We start from the raw sequence: 18,638 nt of genomic DNA, 5'->3' as shown, positions 1-18,638 counted from the left end.
GGGTATAGGGAACTTTTGGGATAGCATTTGAAATGAAAATAAAGAAAATAATAATAATTAAAAAAGAGTTAATTATGTATTATTTTGTATTAAATATAGATTGTTAAGTATTAGCTAATTAATAAGAATAAGCTGCAGATGTTTCTATCCTTGTGAGGAATTACTTTCAGAGTAAGGTTAACATCATTCCACAAATTTCTAACTTGTGTGTGTACTCATAACAAAGTGTTTAGCTGCTTGTAACAAAGTTTCTTCAAACATTTAAAGTAACTTCTTAAATATAAAAATGCTTACACTATAGCTATATTAGACTTCCTGATCTGATAAAGAAAATATAGGTATAAGGGCAGAGGTGGGGTTTAGGGAACTTTCAGGATAGCATTTGAAATGTAGATAAAGAAAATAAAAATAATAATAAAAAAAGAAAACTAAAAACTTAAAATCTAAGTGGCTATTTGGGGCTAGTGACTATTGTATTTGATAAGGTAGTTCTAAAGTAATTGTATAAAGTAACAATGATTATATGATAATAAAGCTGTTAAAAAATTCTAAAAAAAAACAGTGAAGTTATGGCATTCTTAGGCAAATAAATGGATCTGGAGGATATCATCCTGAGCGAAGTTACCCAATCACACACACACACACACACACACACACACACACACACACACACACAACACCACATATGATATGCACTCACTGGTAAGTGGATATTAGCCCAGAAGCTCGGAATACTCAAGATACAATTTGCAAAACACATGAAACTCAAGAAGAAGGAAGACCAAAGTGTGGATACTTCAATCCTTCTTAGAAGGGGGAACAAAATGTTCGTGGAAGGAGTTACAGAGACAAAGTTTGGAGGACTGAAGGAATGACCATCCAGAGACTGCCCCACCTGGGGATCTATACCATAAACAACCACCAAACCCAGACACTATTTTGGATGCCAACAAGAGCTTGCTGACAGGAGCCTGATAGCTGTCTCCTGAGAGGCTCTCCCAGTGCCTGTCAAATACAGAAGTGGATACTCACAGCCATCCACTGGACAGAGCACAGAATCCCCAATGAAGGAACTAGAGAAAGTACTCAAGGAGCTGAAGGGGTTTGCAGCCCCTTAGGAGGAACAAAAATATGAACCAACCAGTATTCCCAGAGCTCCCTGGGACTAAACCACCAACCAGTGGGACTCATGGCTCTAGCTGCATATGTAGCAGAGGATGGCCTAGTTGGTCACCAGTGGGAGGAGAGGCTCTTGGTCCTGTGAAGGCTCTGTGCCCCAGTACAGGGGAATGCCAGGGCCAGGAAGTGGGGGTGGGTGTGTGGGTTTGCAGGGGGAGGGGGGATGGGATAGGGAGTTTTCAGAGAGGAAACCAGGAAAGGGGATAACATTTGAAATGTAAAGAAAGAAAATAACTAATAAAAAAAGAAGAAACGAATTGTAGGGTCACCGACATGACTCTTCCTGAGTTTGATCCAGAACCCACATGGTGGAAGGAGATAGCCTACTCCTCCCAGGTTGCTTTCTGACTTCCACATGCACATATATAGTGTGACACATAAACACAAATAAAATGTCATCTCAAACTTATTTTAAAACGAATTCTAATATTCCATGAGATTCAAGAGAAAGGAGATAAAGTTATTTTCAAAGATTTAGATTTAATCTGTAATGCTCCTTGTAATAGAATTAAAAGTGAACCAAAGTTCAACTATATAAAGGAAGACGTTTATGAAGAACTGGAGCCATTTTACCCAATTGGTTGTGCTCACTCCTATACTCTACTGACACTTTTAACACAGGCTTAGATGATGATCTATTCCTTGAAAAAAGGATTCAAATGGACTCAGACTCAATAGATAGTAAGAACATCAGTCAACAATGGAATCTAAACCAGCATCGAGCAGCAATTCTCCATGGAGTGGATAAGCAAAGCATGACTGTGGGTCTGAGTAAGCAGGCATGCTCACCCATAATCAGTGGGAAGGCACACCAGGGACTCTTTGGAATATTTTACAGAACTGCATATCTTTGACTTGCAATGTTACTTGCAGGGCTTCATACTACAAATATACTTTACATGTGTGAATATTAAATATGAAAAGGTCATTCACAATAACATTTTATTAAGCACAAAAGATTAGATACAATCTAGAATGCCATCAACTGATACTTGGTTAAATAAATTATGATTTTTTTTTTTTTTTTTGGTTTTTCAAGACAGGGTTTCTCTGTATAGCCCTGGCTGTCCTGGAACTCACTCTATAGACCAGGCTGGCCTCAAACTCAGAAATCCACCTGTCTCTGCCTCCCAAGTGCTGGGATTAAAGGCGTACTTATGTATTATAAAGCCAAAAGGATTAATAAAAGAAGTTATTTACATGTACATATGTAAATCTTTCCAAGATCCTTTTTAAATATGAAAGGCAGATGTAGTAAAGTATAAATTGGATGTTCCTGTTGATATCTGTGTATCTAACGTATAAAATATAAAAAAAATATTTACACTGATTTCAGTAAAGCTAAACTCAATTATCCATAGAAGAAAAAGTAAGAAACCAACAATAATATATCCTTTCACAGAAGTAAAATGGGTGCCAAGGCACTGTGGTGGGACTGGGACTTTTTGCTAAGTCTTTTAATTACAAATCAAGTTAATGTATTTTATCTACATTTAAAATAAAGCTAATATTAGCAAAACAAATGATAACAATTTTCTGTTTTACAATATGCATTATGAAGTTGAACACACATGTATGGAGAAGCTGGGCATGGTGCCAAATGTTTGTGATCTTAGCATTTGAAGAGTAGAGGCAGGAACATCAGGAGTTCAAGGCTAGTCTCAGTTACAAAGTGGGTTTGTGGTAAGCCTAGTCTATGTAAAACCCTGTCACAAACAAACAAACAAACAAACAAACAAAGAAATTAGAGAGATCTCAACTAAACAACTTAACCATGTCTCTAAAGGTCTTAGAAAAACAAAAAACAAGCCAAATTCAAAAGCAATAGACAGAAATCCTAAATCAACGACATGAAATAAAAAATACAAAGAATCAATACAAGAATCAAAACAAAGAGTATGTAAGTTCTTTGAAAATATAAACTACATTAACAAACTCTTTACCAAAGTAATCAAAATACTCTAATTAATATAATTAAGAGATGAAACCAAAGCTCATCAGGGAATACTCTGAAAACCTAGATTCCTAAATGCTGGAATCAGCCATCTTCTATAACCAGGAACACATATGGGGGCACTGGTACACCAACCCAGTCACAAAACCTTCAACCTGCAAGTTTGTCCTGCCTGCAGAGACTACATTCAATAACTGATGGGAGCAGATAGAGAGTTCAGCAGAAAAACATTAGGTGGATCTCAGAGTCTTGGTGGAGGTCTGGGGAGAGGATTGGAGGAGCCAGAGAAGTCAGGGACACCCTAAGAACATGGCCCTCAGAATCAACTGACTGGGACTCATGGGGCTCAAGGAGATCAGGGAGTCTGTAGGGGTCTGATCTAGGTCCTCTACACATATGTTATGTTTCTGCAGCTTGGTGCTCTTCTGGGAATAGTAAGTTTGAGTGGGGACTGTCTCTGACTCTCTTGTACTTGTAAGACCCTTCCTTCCTACAGGGTTGCCTTGTGCAGCCTTGATGGGAAGGTATGTGCCTGGTCTTTTGCAGCTTGTTACTTAGTTGATGTCCTTAGGAGGCCTATTCCCTTCTGAGGAGATAGATGAAGGTGGGGGGAGGGGTGGATTTGGAAGATAGGGGAAGTGGAGAGAAGAGATTAGCAGGGAGAGAAAGAAGGGGAAACTGCAGTCAACATGTAATATAGGAAAGAAGAAGAAATTTAAAAATAAAAATCTTAAAAATACTTAACGTTTTTACACCAAAATTTCCCTGAATCATCCAAGCAATAAATGACCAGATAAAATAATTAACTCTCAAAAGAAATGCAAATGACCAATAAATACATAAAATGTTAAAAATTCTTAGCCCTCAGAGAAGTGTAAACCAAATCAGGCCGAGATGAGATTCCATCTTACCCCAGTCAGGATGACTATCATCAGGGAAACAAATGACAACATATACTGGTGAGGATATTGAGAAAGAGAAAAACACAGAATAAATTGCTGGCAGGAATGTACTTACTATGAAAGTAAGTATGGAAACTCCTAAAAAACAAAAACAACAAACAAAAAACAAACCCTAAAACTGCAATCGCCACATGATCTAGCTGTAACATCCCTAGGTATATACCCAAAGAAATCTAAGTGTCCCAGACTTAAGTTCACATCCACACATTTATTACAGCAGTAAGCACAATACCCAAGACATGAAACCTGCCTAGGCGCCCTTCAACAGATGAATAGGAGAAGGAAATTCAGTATATAAGTACAATGTGATTTTAGTAATGTTTTCACATATGAAGAATTAAATTTTCATACATACATGTATATGTACATGCACATAGTGTATACACACAAAATCACACACACCATGAAAGAGACCAGTGGAGGGGAAAGGAGAGAAAAGGGCATGCAGTTAGTGAGTAATAGGACACAAATATGAACACAGTACAATGACATAGGTGTATATAAATGCCATGATTTCCATTATTGTGTGTGCTAAATAATAATACATACAAGAAAAAAACTACAGAAAGAAGTATAATGGCATGTATACATGAAATGCCATAACAAATTCCATTACTTTGCATACTAACTTAAAAGAAGAAAATCCCCAAACTGTTTTTCAATGAGATAGTATCTGGAAAGCCATTCAAATGTAAATCCAAAATTCAACAGCATCTTCTATCTAAGAAATGAATAATCTGTCAGTTGTGTTCTAGTTAATCAGACTCATTTGACCAATTAAAAGGATTAACATAATATATTAAAATGATGTAAGGAGAAGAAGGGGAAAATGAGCATTTAATTTCTTAGAGAAGACAAGACACAGCATAAGCTTTTAGATTTAAGAGGTTCAAAAAGTATCTTTTCTATAAAGAAATGGGGTTCAGTATCAGGTAAATGAAGCTGTAAGTTTAAGACAGAGTAAGACTAAGTGTTTAGTGTGTTAATTCTTGGCCTCCTATAAGATTATGCAAGTCATATAATAAATGTGATTTCTAGAGATGACAAAACAAATAAATGACAAAGCAATGATGTGTAGTGAGAGTTTTGATTTCTTACGTTATTTGAACATGGTTTTGTTTAACTCCAAGTGTGGGATAAGAGGCTACTTCATGCACCAGCAGGGTCATCATTTTTGCCAGCTGCAGATAGCTTCATCTGAAGAGGACTGTGAGAGAGTCCTGAGAGGGCCTGTGGTAGCCACTGCCCCTGCTGCTGCTGGTTCCCGCTGCTATGCTTGCTGTTGCACTTGCTATTGTTGGATCACTGTTTTGTTGGACCGCTGGAAATTCTAATGATGAAGACTGGACTTCCCCCAAGGATCCCAATTCCCCTAATATAGGTCTACACCCTTTTCCCCTCTAACCTTCTTTCTCTCCTACCTAGTGTTGGGGGGGTTGGAAGAAAATAGGGTGGAATAAGTGTTGGAAGGGAAGTAGAGGCATAAGAAACTAATAAAATAGTAAAAAAAGAAAATTACATCAACAGTGATGTGTGTTTTTTATTAATTCAAGTCTCATGTATGCAAAAGCTGGTTATATACTAGTAAGTCAAATGTGGTTTTCCCCCCACTAAACACCCCCAAATGTGCTGAAACTCACCAACAAGTATATTGCTGATATAAACTGGCTGTATAAAGTGACTTAGCAAGGCTCCCTGTACACCAAGCACCTCCCATCTTGTCAGCTTGTCACTTGAGGACATACTGTTTACTCTATTAACCCCGTCTGCAGAACAGTAAACAGTAAGATAAATTTTGCCTTCAACAGCCACATGGAGACTCAGCTCTTCATTGGCTTCAAATGCAGAAGTAGAATGTGGATTAAGGCGTCTAGAGAGAGAAAAAAGTTTTAATAAAAATAAAATTGTTAAAAGTAAAATGTGCATGCTTTCCAAAATTGTTCTCTACCAGGTTTAATTTGCCAGTACACACTTAATTCCAATAACATGAGCAGATATAAGCACAAAGAAAAAGTAGGAATGGATTCATCATCCCAAAAAAGTAATGCATAACAAGTTACCAACCCACTAAGCTTCAGCACAATTTCCCTATTATCAACATTTTTATGGCCATTAATATAGAATGATAAGACCTTGTGGTAGGACATGCTTTAACTCCAGCACTTGGGAGACAGAGGCAGACCGATTTCCATGAGTTCAAGACCAGTCTTGTCTACATAGCAAGTTCAACATCAGCCAGGGGTATATAGTAAAATACTACCTCAACTCCCTTACCCCTGCCAAAAAGTTTAGGATCAGCCTTGGCTATATAATGAGTTTCTGGGGGGTTGAATATATTTGGCCCATGGAAAATGGCACTATTAGGAGGTGTGGCCTTGTTAGAGGAATTATGTTACTGTATAGACAGACTTTTAAGGTCTCCTAGTGCTCAAGCTCTGCCCAGTGTAGAAAGACTCTCTTCCTGTCTGCCTTTGGATCAAGATGTGGAACTCTTGGTTCTTTCAGTATCATGTCTGCCTGCACACTGCCATGCTTCCTACCATGACGTTAATGGACAAAACCTCTGAAAGCCAGCCCCAGTGAAATATTTTCCTTTTTAAGACACCATGATCATGGTGTCTCTTCACGGCAGTAAAACTCTAACTAAGAATTCAAGTCTAGTCTGGGCTACATGAGACTCTATGTCAAAAAATTAATGATAATAAAAATTTTTGTTCTTGTACTTTAAGAACTAGGTTCTTATATATAAAAAGTTTTAAAATATGGAGTGTAAGAAATAAATTAATTAATTAAAAAATAAAGTGCAATAAAATTTTAACTGTTACAAAAAGTTTTAAAACTACAAAATGATGAAATGGAAATTTTTTTCAAAATTCACCTATGCTAAATTGATAATAAAATCTAAAGTTATTTTTCTTGAATTTTATCTATCCATGGATCTTATTTTCAAAGAAATTCCTATAATTTTTATAAAACTATTTCCCTTGGTTATTCCTAGATGATCAGACTGCGGTGGGCTTTCTTTTTCACTGTTCTTATGTGTACTATTCAAAGTTCACCCTACCTGATGTTATGTATTCATCAAAACAATGGCATTTGACCATACAACAGTTTTTAATCTCCTGCATTTGAATATGAATATTACATAGATCCATAATTTCCTAAAGCTTTTGAAATCTTCAAGGCAGAGTTTTCAATGCAATAGAAAAGAAGGTGGTGGTGCACAAGTATTGTTTGAAAATAGTCATAGATCAGAGTGAAAGGAAAGGAGGTAGGCTGCTGCTGGTGGTGGTGGTGGATCCGTTGGGCCCTGAAGCTCAAGGCAACAGAGAATATGGATACACATGGGCTTACCCTTTTTGTTTAAGAAAGGGATTCAGAATATCCTACTGTGATCATCCTACTGTTTTTTAAAAACAACTTCCCTAATACTTACAACTGTGACTTAATCTGGGCTGATCCTTTAGGCAACTGGTTCATATAGAGGTAAAGGTTGATGTTCTGTTTTAGAGTAAGTAGATTAGAAGCCAGTTCTGTACAAAAGATTGACTTTTCCATCATAGCAGGATTTTTGCTATAGAAGAGCAGAAGCTGTCTATAAAAGTACCTAAAATAAACATTGTAACTTTGTTAATAAAACTTATTATAGATGTATCTTATGAGTATTATAATCTAATGTAACATGAGCAATGCCTCTGTACATCAACAGAGTTGGTATTGATAAGGCTCTTCTAACTTTAACAAGTGAAAAATTAAGCCCCTCAAGAAGTCCTCACACTGGACTGCCTTGTACTTCATATTAAAGCATTGCTGCTCCATTACCGCTCTGCACTGCACATCTGAGTTTCTATCGTATCTTGCAAAGAACCCATTTCCCCAGGCTCCTTCTTCCTTCCTGAGATTTTGCCCTTCTTCCTATCACATTAAGTTCCTCCTATCTTATTACCATCACCATCACCAACATTGTTTCTTAGTGCTGTTGAAGACACACCTAAGGGCACAGATACAGGGAACATTAGGGGTTGTACAAAGTGTATAACAATGCCAAGGAGGAGAAAAACTTCACACTTTAGAGGTAGCATTAAGAAAGATAATTCCATCTGCATCAAAGAAAAATGGACAAGAATGAGTTAACTCCTATGGGCTTCCACAATAGAGTGTGTGTGTGTGTGTGTGTGTGTGTGTGTGTGTGTGTGTGGTGTATGTACTGAAGTGTGTATGACAGTGTACATGCAAAGGCTAGGCTAGGATGATGGGTGCTTTCCTCAATTGTTCTCCCCTTACTGTCCTGAGAAAGGCAGTTTGGCTTGCAGTTTGGGCTAGGTTAGCTGCCCATAGAACTCTCAGGATCTGGCTGTCTCCACTTCCTAAGGCTAGGGTCACAGGAACAAGCAGTCATGCCCAGCTTTGTATCTGAGTTCTGGGGATGTGCAAGCAGGCCCCCATGCTTGCAGAGAAAGCATACTTGACCATCTTCCTAGCACTGTAATAATTTTTAAGATTATATAATTCTTTCCTTAATAGAGATACCTACTTACACTTTTTCAGGTAAAACGGGTCTATCTACATTTTGTTTTAAAATATTCCAGCAAAGACAAGAACAACAGTAAGAATAAAGAAATTGAACAAGAGCAGCAGAATGCTGACAACTGCTCAAGCTGGAGGACGAAATTTACTCCAACTTGATTTGATATTTGCTATAATGAAAATGTTAGAAGTTTAATGGTTTAAGAGAATCAAAAGTTGATGTGTATTATGGGAAGTAACACTCAGTTCCACCCTTCATGTATTTATACACAGAAACATTCTTGGCCTTTTTGAACCTCCTGCTGCTTCTTCCTCTTGTGAAGAGCGGACTTGTTGATCAGTTTGGGGGGTGGGGAGGGAAGAGGAATCTGACTTCCTCCCTTTTCCTTTCTCTTTTGATATATCAGTCTAGAGCAGTGTTCTCAACTTTCCTAATGCTGCAACCCGTTAATACATTTCCCCGTGTTGTGAGAACCCCAAGCATAAGATTACTTTGCTGGTACTTCATAACTGTAATGCTGCTACTGTTATGTACTGTAATGTAAATTCCAGGGTATCTGACATATGGCCCCTGTGGAATAATCATTTAACCCCAAATGGGTCTCAAAGCAAAGGATGCACCGCTTATACTCTGCTGAATAATAATAGAGTACTGGAGGAATGCATAACTGGGAACCTGTGCTTTTCTGGTGCTATCTTTGGATGAGTATATCTAATTTAGATGTGAAGTAAGACCAAGTTTACTTTGTGTTAACATAATGTCATATTTTCCAATAACTTTAACCATTCAAAGATAATATTTCTAACTTTAAAATATCTTGCAGTGCTCTTTTTTAAAAGATTTATTTCTGAGTGAGGTAACTCAGACCCAATAGGACATGCATGGTATGCACTCACTAGTAAGTGGATATTAGACAATAAATACAGAATACCTTGGATATAATCCTCAGAACTCAAAGTTACCAAGCCAAAGGGCCCAAGTGAGGATGCCTCAATCCAACTTGGGAGGGAGAAAGCAGTTAACTGGGGGGAGGGGCAGAGCTGAGTGGGAGAAGGGAAGGGAAGGGGAAAGGGGGGACATGATCTGGTATTGAGGGGCAGGGGGAAACAGGACTGAAGCCCTGAGGGCCAGCACAAAGAATGGAAACAGGCAACCTCGGGAGGGAGGAGTTGGCTGGACCCTCTAGAATGTACCTGGGAGGAGAGAGACTCTTGGGTCTCAAAGGGAGGGACCTTAGATGAAATGCCCGACAGTAGGGAGAGGGAACTTGTAGAGTCCACCTCCAGCAGAAAGACAAGGCATCAAGTGAGGGAGGAGGTGTGCCATCCCACAGTCAAAAACTCTGATCCAGAATAGTTTTTGTCTAAAAGAACTGCGGGGACAAAAATGGAGAAGAACCTGAGGGAAAGGAGGTCCAGTGACGGACTCAGACTGGGATCCATCTCAAGGGGAGGCTCCAAGGCCTGACACTATTACTGATGCTATGGTGTGCTTACAGACAGAAGCCTAGTGTGGCTGCCCTCTGAGAGGCCCAACAAGCAGCTGAAAGAGTCAGATGCATATATTTGCCCCCCAACCAAAACAGAAATTGAGACCCCTGTGGATGAATTAAGGAAAGGTTGGAAGAAGTTTGAGGAGTAGGGCAACCCCACAGGAAGATCAGCAGTCTCAACTAACTTGGACCCACGAGATCTCTCAGACACTGAGTCACCAACCAGGCAGCATACACCAATTGATATGAGGCCCCTGACACATACACAGCAGAGGACTCCCTGATTTGGCCCCAGTGAGAGAAGATGCACCTAGCCCTTGAGAGACTTGGGGCCCCAGGGAGTAGGGAGGTCTGGTGGGATGGGGATTAGGGGGTGGGTACATCCTCTTGGAGATGGGGGAGGAGGTATGGGATGAGGGCGGACTGGGAGGAAGATAACAACTGGACTGTAAAAAAAAAAAGATTAAAAAAAAATGAAGATTCATTTATTTATTATATAGTATTCTGCTTGCATATATGCCTGCATGCCAAAGAGGGCGCCAGATCTCACTACAGATGGTTGTGAGTCTCCAAGTGGTTGCTGGGAATTGAACTTGGACCTTTAGAAGAGCAGTCAGTGCTCTCAACTTCAGAGTCATCTTACCAGCGAATCTTGTAGTGCTCCTAAAACTCAGTTCTCAAGGAAGTCACCAAAACCTACACAAGACACTATAATTACCATGGCGATGTTACCACAGCTTAAGAATATCAAATGCCTTGGACTAGAGGTTTGATAGTCTTTGTTATGAGTAAAGTTCCATTTGAAAACAGGTTAATTCCTTTGCAGTTACTTTGGTCTGATAACATTACTATTGAAGGCATTAACATATCCTTTACCTTACCTAAGGAGAGACCTTCTTGCTGTAACGACTGCATGAGTATCATGAAGCACCCTTCCATTTGGCTTGATGCACTGGCTGTAGTTGTATTCGCCTGTGCCTATAGCCACAACTTCATGATGTCCAGCTGAAACAGCAGAAAGTTGTTAGTTAGCCTCCCTCTTTCTATGTTCAAGCTCTACCTTTATCCTCATTTAATAAATACTTTATTTTTATTTGTGATGTATGCATATATCTGTGTTTATGTTTTGAAATGTGTACAGAATTGACATCAATGGTAAGTCCTGCAGTACACTATTGACAAGGGCTTGCTTACATGAATGGAATGCTAAAGTCAGAAGATATTCTTTCTCCTCATTTATTATAGCATTTATCAAACAAATTTTGCTTTTGCTTTTCCTCCTTTGATCCCCTTCTCTACCTTATGGCTTTTCACCTCAGCAGGCTCTTTTTGCTTTTCTATCACACGTATTCTTTCACCCCATTCCCCTTCTTTAATACTAAGTCTTGTTTAATACCTAGCTTCACAAACTATAGCCACTCCACTTATTTATATACATGCCAACATTAAAAGTTAAAATCTGCATAAGAGAGAGAATGTGATTTTTTTGGGGGGGGGGCTGTGTCAGCTCACTTAGTACTTTTCTGATTCATCCATTTTCTAGTTAGCTTCTTATAACCCAACTAAAACGATAAGGCAAGGAAGCAAGGTAATACAGTCTAGGAATCCACCTGAGTTACTGCAGAAATGTCTGCTTGGCTTCCCTCAGATTTTATTAGCCCACTTACACACTTGTATTTCCTAAAACATTTTAATTCCCTTTCATATTATTCATACAACTTCATGGCACCTTCCAAAATTTCAGTGAACATGGCAGTCACTCACTATCCTACTATATGAACTTGAAGTGATGATTTTTATTGATACTAGTATATTGTTATCACCTGCGTATTATCAATTTAAATACAGATTTTTCTATTTCTGTTCATGTTCCCAGTTCTTTTTTTTTAAAGTTTAAAAGCAAACATATTTATATTTATGCCAGGAATTTAAGCAGAGGCTTGAAATGGAACCAGTCACTCACACCATGATAGACAGGAAGCAGAACAAGGACCTTGGCTGCAAACCTCTGGTTCAGCAGTCACTGGAGTACAGGCCCTGGCTGAGGGGATGGAGGCCGCAGAGTCCACCCACAGCTACCCCAGACTCCAGGCAGGTTGGGGCTGCTCTCTCACAGCCAGGCTCCCCTCCACAGCAGCACCTGTGGCTCCAGCATGGACTCATGCAGAGGAATCCAGCTTGGGCAGTGGCAGCTAGGTTGGGACTAGAACCTTCTGCTGAAAGAAGAAGACACTGAGTATGTGAATGCAATGGCTGCAGGGGTCGCTTGCAAAGGATCAGGGAAAAACATGTTGGTAGGTGCCCTGCGGGGCCCCAATCTGCTTGCTGCATGAGAAGCCATCTGAGACCATGGGGACAAGTCAGTAGGGTAGGAGGCCACACTCTCACTAGTGAGTCTTTGCAGGAGTCAGGGCTGCTGTGGCTTGTTCCACCCTCATTCCTTGGGCTTCTTTTTGTGCTGCTTCTTTTTCTTCTTGGTAGCCTTGTTGTCTTTTGATGAATGCCCGTGTCACTCTCAGAGTCAGAGTCAGAGCTTTTACAACCAGATGATTTCCTGGCTCTATGTTTCTTTTTCTTCTTTTCCTTCTTTCTCTTCCTGGACGAATTCTTTGTGGGATCAGGCTTCTCAAGTCCTTCTGCTTTTGTCTCCTCTTTTTCCTCTTCCTCTTCAGGGATCAGAGAATACTTGGTTCCCCCTGGCTGCATGAAGCAGTCCTTGGCAAAGCGGCCTTTGCAGCCACACTTCTTGCAGGTTGTGTTCAGGACGGCCTCAAGGGTGATCTGCCCAGTGTAATCCTGGAAGGATTGTCTGTGCCTCTCTTCTTGCTCAATGACAATGTTGTTGGAATCGAGGTCTTTCCCGGTTCCTTGGTTGACACCTTTCATGGAGAGGGACACTTTTATTCTATCATTTTTCATCTCTTGGCCAATCAGCTTTATCCACACTTTGTCTCCAACATCTGCTATCTCAGAAGGCTTATCCACTTGACAGGATGACATGCGAGTTTGATGGACCAGACCTTGCTTCCAACTGCCTGGGATTTTGATAAAAGCTCCATAGTCTATCACCATAGCAACCTCTCCTTGAAAAATAGTATACAGTGCAGGCAAGTTTTCCATGGTCTCAGGCCTTCCTGAATTCATCCTTAATAGTCTACGGCTCCTCCATTTCTCTTCTGCTAAAGCTAATTCAAACGTTTCCACGTCCGTGCCTAGCAGGGCAGCCATTTCATCGCTATGTTCCCAGCTCTTACTTAGAAATTTCAGTGCAACAGCTTCAACTGTGATTATCTCATATCTAAATATATCTTGCATTATTAATCTTATTAAATCTAATTTTTGACTGGCTTTTAAGCCATCTCATAGTTGAATACTGTCTTAGTCAGGGTTTCTATTCCTGCACAAACATCATGACCAAGAAGCAGCTGGGGAGGAAAGGATTTATTCAGCTTACATTTCTACATTGCTGTACATCACTGAAAGAAATCAGGACTGGAACTCAAGCAGCTCAGGGAGCAGGAGCTGATGCAGAGGCCATGGAGGGATGTTCTTTACTGGCTTGCTCAGCCTGCTTTCTTATAGAACCAAGACTACCAGCCCAGAGATGGCACCACCCACAAGGGGACCTCCCCCCTTGATCACTGAGAAAATGCCCCACAGCTGGATCTCATGGAGGCATTTCCCCAACTGAAACTCCTTTCTCTGTGATAACTCCAGCTGTGTCAAGCTGACACAAAACTAGCCAGTACAAATACCAAATCTTACCAATTTAAATATATTTTTACTTCTGTATATATACTACCATGTATTATCAATAAATTCATCTCCTTGTTGCCCCAATAAATATTTTCAGCCACATTTGTTCCTCATGCCTTCTTCTGTCTAAAAATACTTTCTTTCCTCTTCAGGGAAACCACTAGTATTTAAAGTTTTAGCTTAAATCTTGCCTGATGCAGAAGGTTTTCATTCAGTGATCTATGAATTCTCATAATTTGTTTTTGAAACAGGGCCTAATTATGTAATACCAGGCTGATCCTTACATTATGATCCCCCCTGTCTCATACTTCTGAGTTCTGCAATTACAAAAGGGTGTGCCAACATGTCCACATTCTCACATGTTTGCATGGTTAAAAGCAGTTTTTCATTTTCATCATCTTAGATATATGTATATTACATACTCACATATATTAGATAAGGGATATACAATGTATCTTATAATGTGTGTGTATGTGTGTGTGTGTGTGTGTGTGTGTGTGTGTGTGTATTCATTCTCCTCCCACCTGGATCATAAAAAATTCTTAAGAATATATCAAATACGAAAAACTGTTTTATCAACATCTCTAATACAAAATTCAAACTCTAAACATTAAAAGGCAAGATAAAGTTAAAATAGAACTGTAACATAAAAATGTCCACAGAAATATACTCTTTCATATTTTGATGTTTTCTTATTTGAAAATACAGACATTAACTTGCATTGCTCTCTATTTGGTGTGTGCTGTAATGAGGGTTGCTATGGAGAAGGTATTGTTTCTGGTGGGGAAAGGTTGCAGTGTTAGGCCTTTTACTATTCTGCAACTTTCTGTTGGCTCCTGGTCAGTTCATTTTGTCTTTACTTTTGAGAAGCTTTGCATTTAACAACTTGCCTATCAGAAAAGATCACTTCAAGTCAATATAAAATCACTGTCTCCAGAAGCAGAACATAAAATATTATACAGTGTGATTCAAATCATTAAGGTATTAATTTTTCTGTAGGGCAACATATATCAAATATATGGACTTACCTTGTTCAATAATGAAAGCAGCCAATGAACTGCTACATTTCAGATATTGTGAGTTACTAGAAATTAGTTGACCAAATGTTTCTTTAACAAGCTGTGAAATCTTGGCATACTGGATTTGTCTCCCTTCTAGGAAAAATAAAAAGCAGGATGAATTTGAAGAGGATTGTTATTTCTAAGAGATATGTTATTTTGTAGTTATATTAGTTAGTGATTTATAAAGCTATATAGACAAATTTCTACTTTTTGTTATGGTTATATTCAGTTGTAAAATACAAATTACAGAGCTCTTAGAATAACTTCTTATAAATGATATGCCAATACCAATCTTAGTATCTGAATACCACTGTTTATGTTTGCAGAAATCAGTCAGATATGATTCTCAAACTCATCTGAGACATAGGGCAATTTATTTTTGCTGTACAGTACTGTCTATCTTACTGCAATATACCACTTAATAATAATAATCCTCCCTAACCTGTAACAATCAAAAACATATTCATCATAGTCATCATGACAGAAAATATGTAGAATTTGCCCCAATGAGAACCAGTACAAACCAAATGCATTTGAACTACTAATATAGTTTAACCATATTCCCACTAAAAAAACTTCTTGACCGCCCTTTGGCCCCTTCACCCAGTCCTTTCTGCTGGGTCAGACTCCTAGCTGGTCTGCTCCTGTGAAGACACCATATTCTGACCCATCCTAGAGGATCCACTGCACTCAGAGCAGTCAAGGATAGGATGCACTCAGAGAAGTTGACTGCCAGCTGGTCTGTCCCCAGGAAGAGACCATATCCTGAGCCATCCTAGAGGATCCGCTGCATTCAGAGCAGTTGACACCACAGCTTGAAGGCATGTAGGGCAACTGAATGGACAGACTAAAAGCCTCCCTGGAGTTCTGCTGAACAGAACCCACAGTCTGTGGGCACTGCTGGAGAACATTTTCACATAAGACAACAGCTTGACTGCTTCACTGAAGACCCAATAGTCTAAAGGCCTCCCAGGAGATCTACTGCAGCCAGGGTAATAGATTAGCAGCTTCTCTGCCTCTCTGAAGAGCCCCTAGTTGGAAGGTCCCACAGGTGGTCTGTTACAGCCAGGGCTGCAGGCCTACCAAGAGACCTGAAGCAACCCAGGGACAAAACATTCACCCAGAGTCATCCAGACCAACAAACACCAGGGATGTCCAGATAGAGATAGGCAAGCACAAGACCATAAGCAACAGAAGCCAATATACATGGGCATCACCAGAACCCAGTTCTTCCACCACAGCAAGCCCTGAATACACCAACACACCTGAAAATCAGGAATCTGCCCTAAAATCCTGTCTCGTGAAGATAATAGAGTCCTTAAAGAAGGATATAAATAACTCACTGAAAGAAATACAGGACAACATAAGAGATAAAGGAATTGAATTAAGTGATCCAAGACCTAAAAGTAGAAGTAGAAACAATAAAGAAAACACAAATGGAGGCAAACCTGGAAATGAAAAACCTAGGAAAGAAGTCAGGAATTACAGATGTAAGTATCACCAACAGAATACAAGAGATGAAGAGAGAATCTCAGGTGTAGAAGATACCATAGAAGAGATTGACACAAATGACAAAGAAAATTCAAAACAAAAAACTCCTAACCCAAAGCATCAAGGAAATTCAGGACACAATGAAAAGACCAAATCTAAGAAAAATTGGAATGAGGAGAACAAAGATTTCCAGCTCAAAGGACCTGAAAATATCTTCAACAAAATCATAGAAGAAAACTTTCCCAGCCTAAAGAAAGGCATGGCCATAAATGTCCAAGAAGCCTATAGAACACCAAATAAATGGGACCAAAAAAAGAAAATCCTCTCATCACACAATAATCAAAACACTAAACACACAGAACAAAGAAAGAATATTAAAAGCTGCAAGGGAAAAGGGCCAAGTAACATACAAAGTTAGACCTATTAGAATTACACCAGACTTCTCAACAGAGACACTAAGAGCCAGAAGAGCCTGATCAAAGGTTTTTCGAGCCAGGGTTTCTCTGTATAACCCTGGCTGTCCTGGAAGTAAAAAGCGTTTTATTTCATTCAACACTGAGAAATTATGTTGAACTACATAAAAATGTAAAATAGAATGTAAAAAAAAATGAGACATTAATGCTAGACATACATTAATGAACAACATTTTCAGTACTTGAATATCATGTTATTTAAATCTGATATAACTTAAAGGTCAAGCTGTATCTGGACATTACTATTTTGTGGAATAGTTTGAGGAGAATTGGAATTAAGTCTTCTTTGAAGGTCTGATAGAATTCTGCATGTGGCCCTGGGCTTTTTTTTTTTTTTTTTTTTTTTTTTGGTTGGGAGACTATTAATGACTGTTTCTATTTCTTTAGCGGATATGGGACTGTTTAGAACATTAATCTGATCCTGATTTAACTTTGGTACCTGGTATCTGTCTAGAAAATTGTCCATTTCATCCAGGTTTTCCAATTTTGTTGAGTATAGGCTTTTGTAGTAGGATCTGATGATTTATTTGATTTCCTGAGATTCTGTTGTTATGTCTCCCTTTTCATTTCTGATTTTGTTAATTAGGATACTGTCCCTGTGCCCTCTAGTCTGGGTAAGGGTTTATCTATCTTGTTGATTTTCTCAAAGAACCAGCTCCTGTTTTGGTTGATTCTTTGTATAGTTCTTTTTGTTTCCACTTGGTTGATTTCAGCTCTGAGTTTATTTCCTGAAGTCTACTCCTCTTGGGTTAATTTGCTTCTTTTTGTTCTAGAGTTTTTAGGTGTGCGATCAAGCTGCTAATGTATGCTCTCTCTAGTTTCTTTTTGGAGGCACTCAGAGCCATGAGTTTTCCTCTTAGAGCTGCTTCATTGTGGCCCATAAGTTTGGGTATGTTGTGGCTTCATTTTCATTAAACTCTAAAAAATCTTTATTTCTTTATTTCTTTATTTCTTCCTTGACCAAGTTATCATTGAGTAGAGTGTTGTTCAGCTTCCACGTGTATGTTGGCTTTCTATTATTTATGTTACTGAAGATCAGCCTTAGTCCGTGGTGATCTGACAGGATGCATGGGATTATTTCAGTATTTTTGGATCTGTTGAGGCCTATTTTTTGACTGATTATATGGTCAATTTTGGAAAAGGTACCATGAAGGGCTGACAAGAAGGTATATCCTTTTGTTTTAAGATAAAATGTTCTATAGATATCTGTTAAATCCATTTGTTTCATAACTTCTGTTAGTTTCCATGTGTCTTTGTTTAGTTTCTGTTTCTAGGATCTGTCCATTGGTGAGGGTGGGGTGTTGAAGTCTCCCACTATTATTGTGTGTGGTGCAATGTGTGCTTTGAACTTTACTAAAGTTTCCTTAATGAATGTAGATGCCCTTGCATTTGGAGCACAGATGTTCGGAATTGAGAGTTCATTTTGGTAGATTTTACCTTTGATGAGTATGAAGTGCCCCTCCTTGTCTTTTTTGATAACTTTAGGTTGAAAGTTGACTTTATTCGATATTAGAATGGTTACTCCAGCTTGTTTCTTGGAACCATTTTCACTCTGAGGTAGTGTCTTTGTACCTGAGGTGGGTCCTGTTTACGTAGCCAGTCTGTTAGTCTATGTCTTTTTATTGGGGAATTGAGTCCATAGATATTAAGAGATACTTTGGTTTCTCCATCTATGGTAATTGAGAGTTTTACTGGGTATAGTAGCCTGGGTTGGCATTTGTGTTCTCTTAGGGTCTGTATAA

General features: G+C 38.9%; 1 protein-coding gene and 1 pseudogene across 2 annotated transcripts in view; both read right to left on the bottom strand.

Annotated features, from left to right (window-relative positions):
• The window catches only part of Adad1 (adenosine deaminase domain containing 1), a 46,858-nt gene that overhangs the window by 17,518 nt on the left and 10,702 nt on the right, over positions 1 to 18,638 (bottom strand). Inside the window, exons 6-9 of one of the 2 annotated variants that reach the window (XM_021195983.2) lie at positions 14,900 to 15,025; positions 10,997 to 11,120; positions 7,532 to 7,702; positions 5,736 to 5,965 (exon numbers count right to left, since the gene is read on the bottom strand). In XM_021195983.2, the coding sequence (XP_021051642.1) occupies positions 5,736 to 5,965; positions 7,532 to 7,702; positions 10,997 to 11,120; positions 14,900 to 15,025 (651 nt within the window). The remainder of the gene's footprint in view (positions 1 to 5,735; positions 5,966 to 7,531; positions 7,703 to 10,996; positions 11,121 to 14,899; positions 15,026 to 18,638) is intronic. The other variant, XM_021195984.1, reaches the window with a different exon arrangement.
• On the bottom strand, positions 12,550 to 13,269 carry LOC110320087 (annotated as a pseudogene).

Source organism: Mus pahari, chromosome 4, assembly GCF_900095145.1.
Source record: "Mus pahari chromosome 4, PAHARI_EIJ_v1.1, whole genome shotgun sequence".
Lineage (NCBI taxonomy): Eukaryota > Metazoa > Chordata > Mammalia > Rodentia > Muridae > Mus > Mus pahari.
This window is presented reverse-complemented; position numbering and strand designations above follow the sequence as displayed.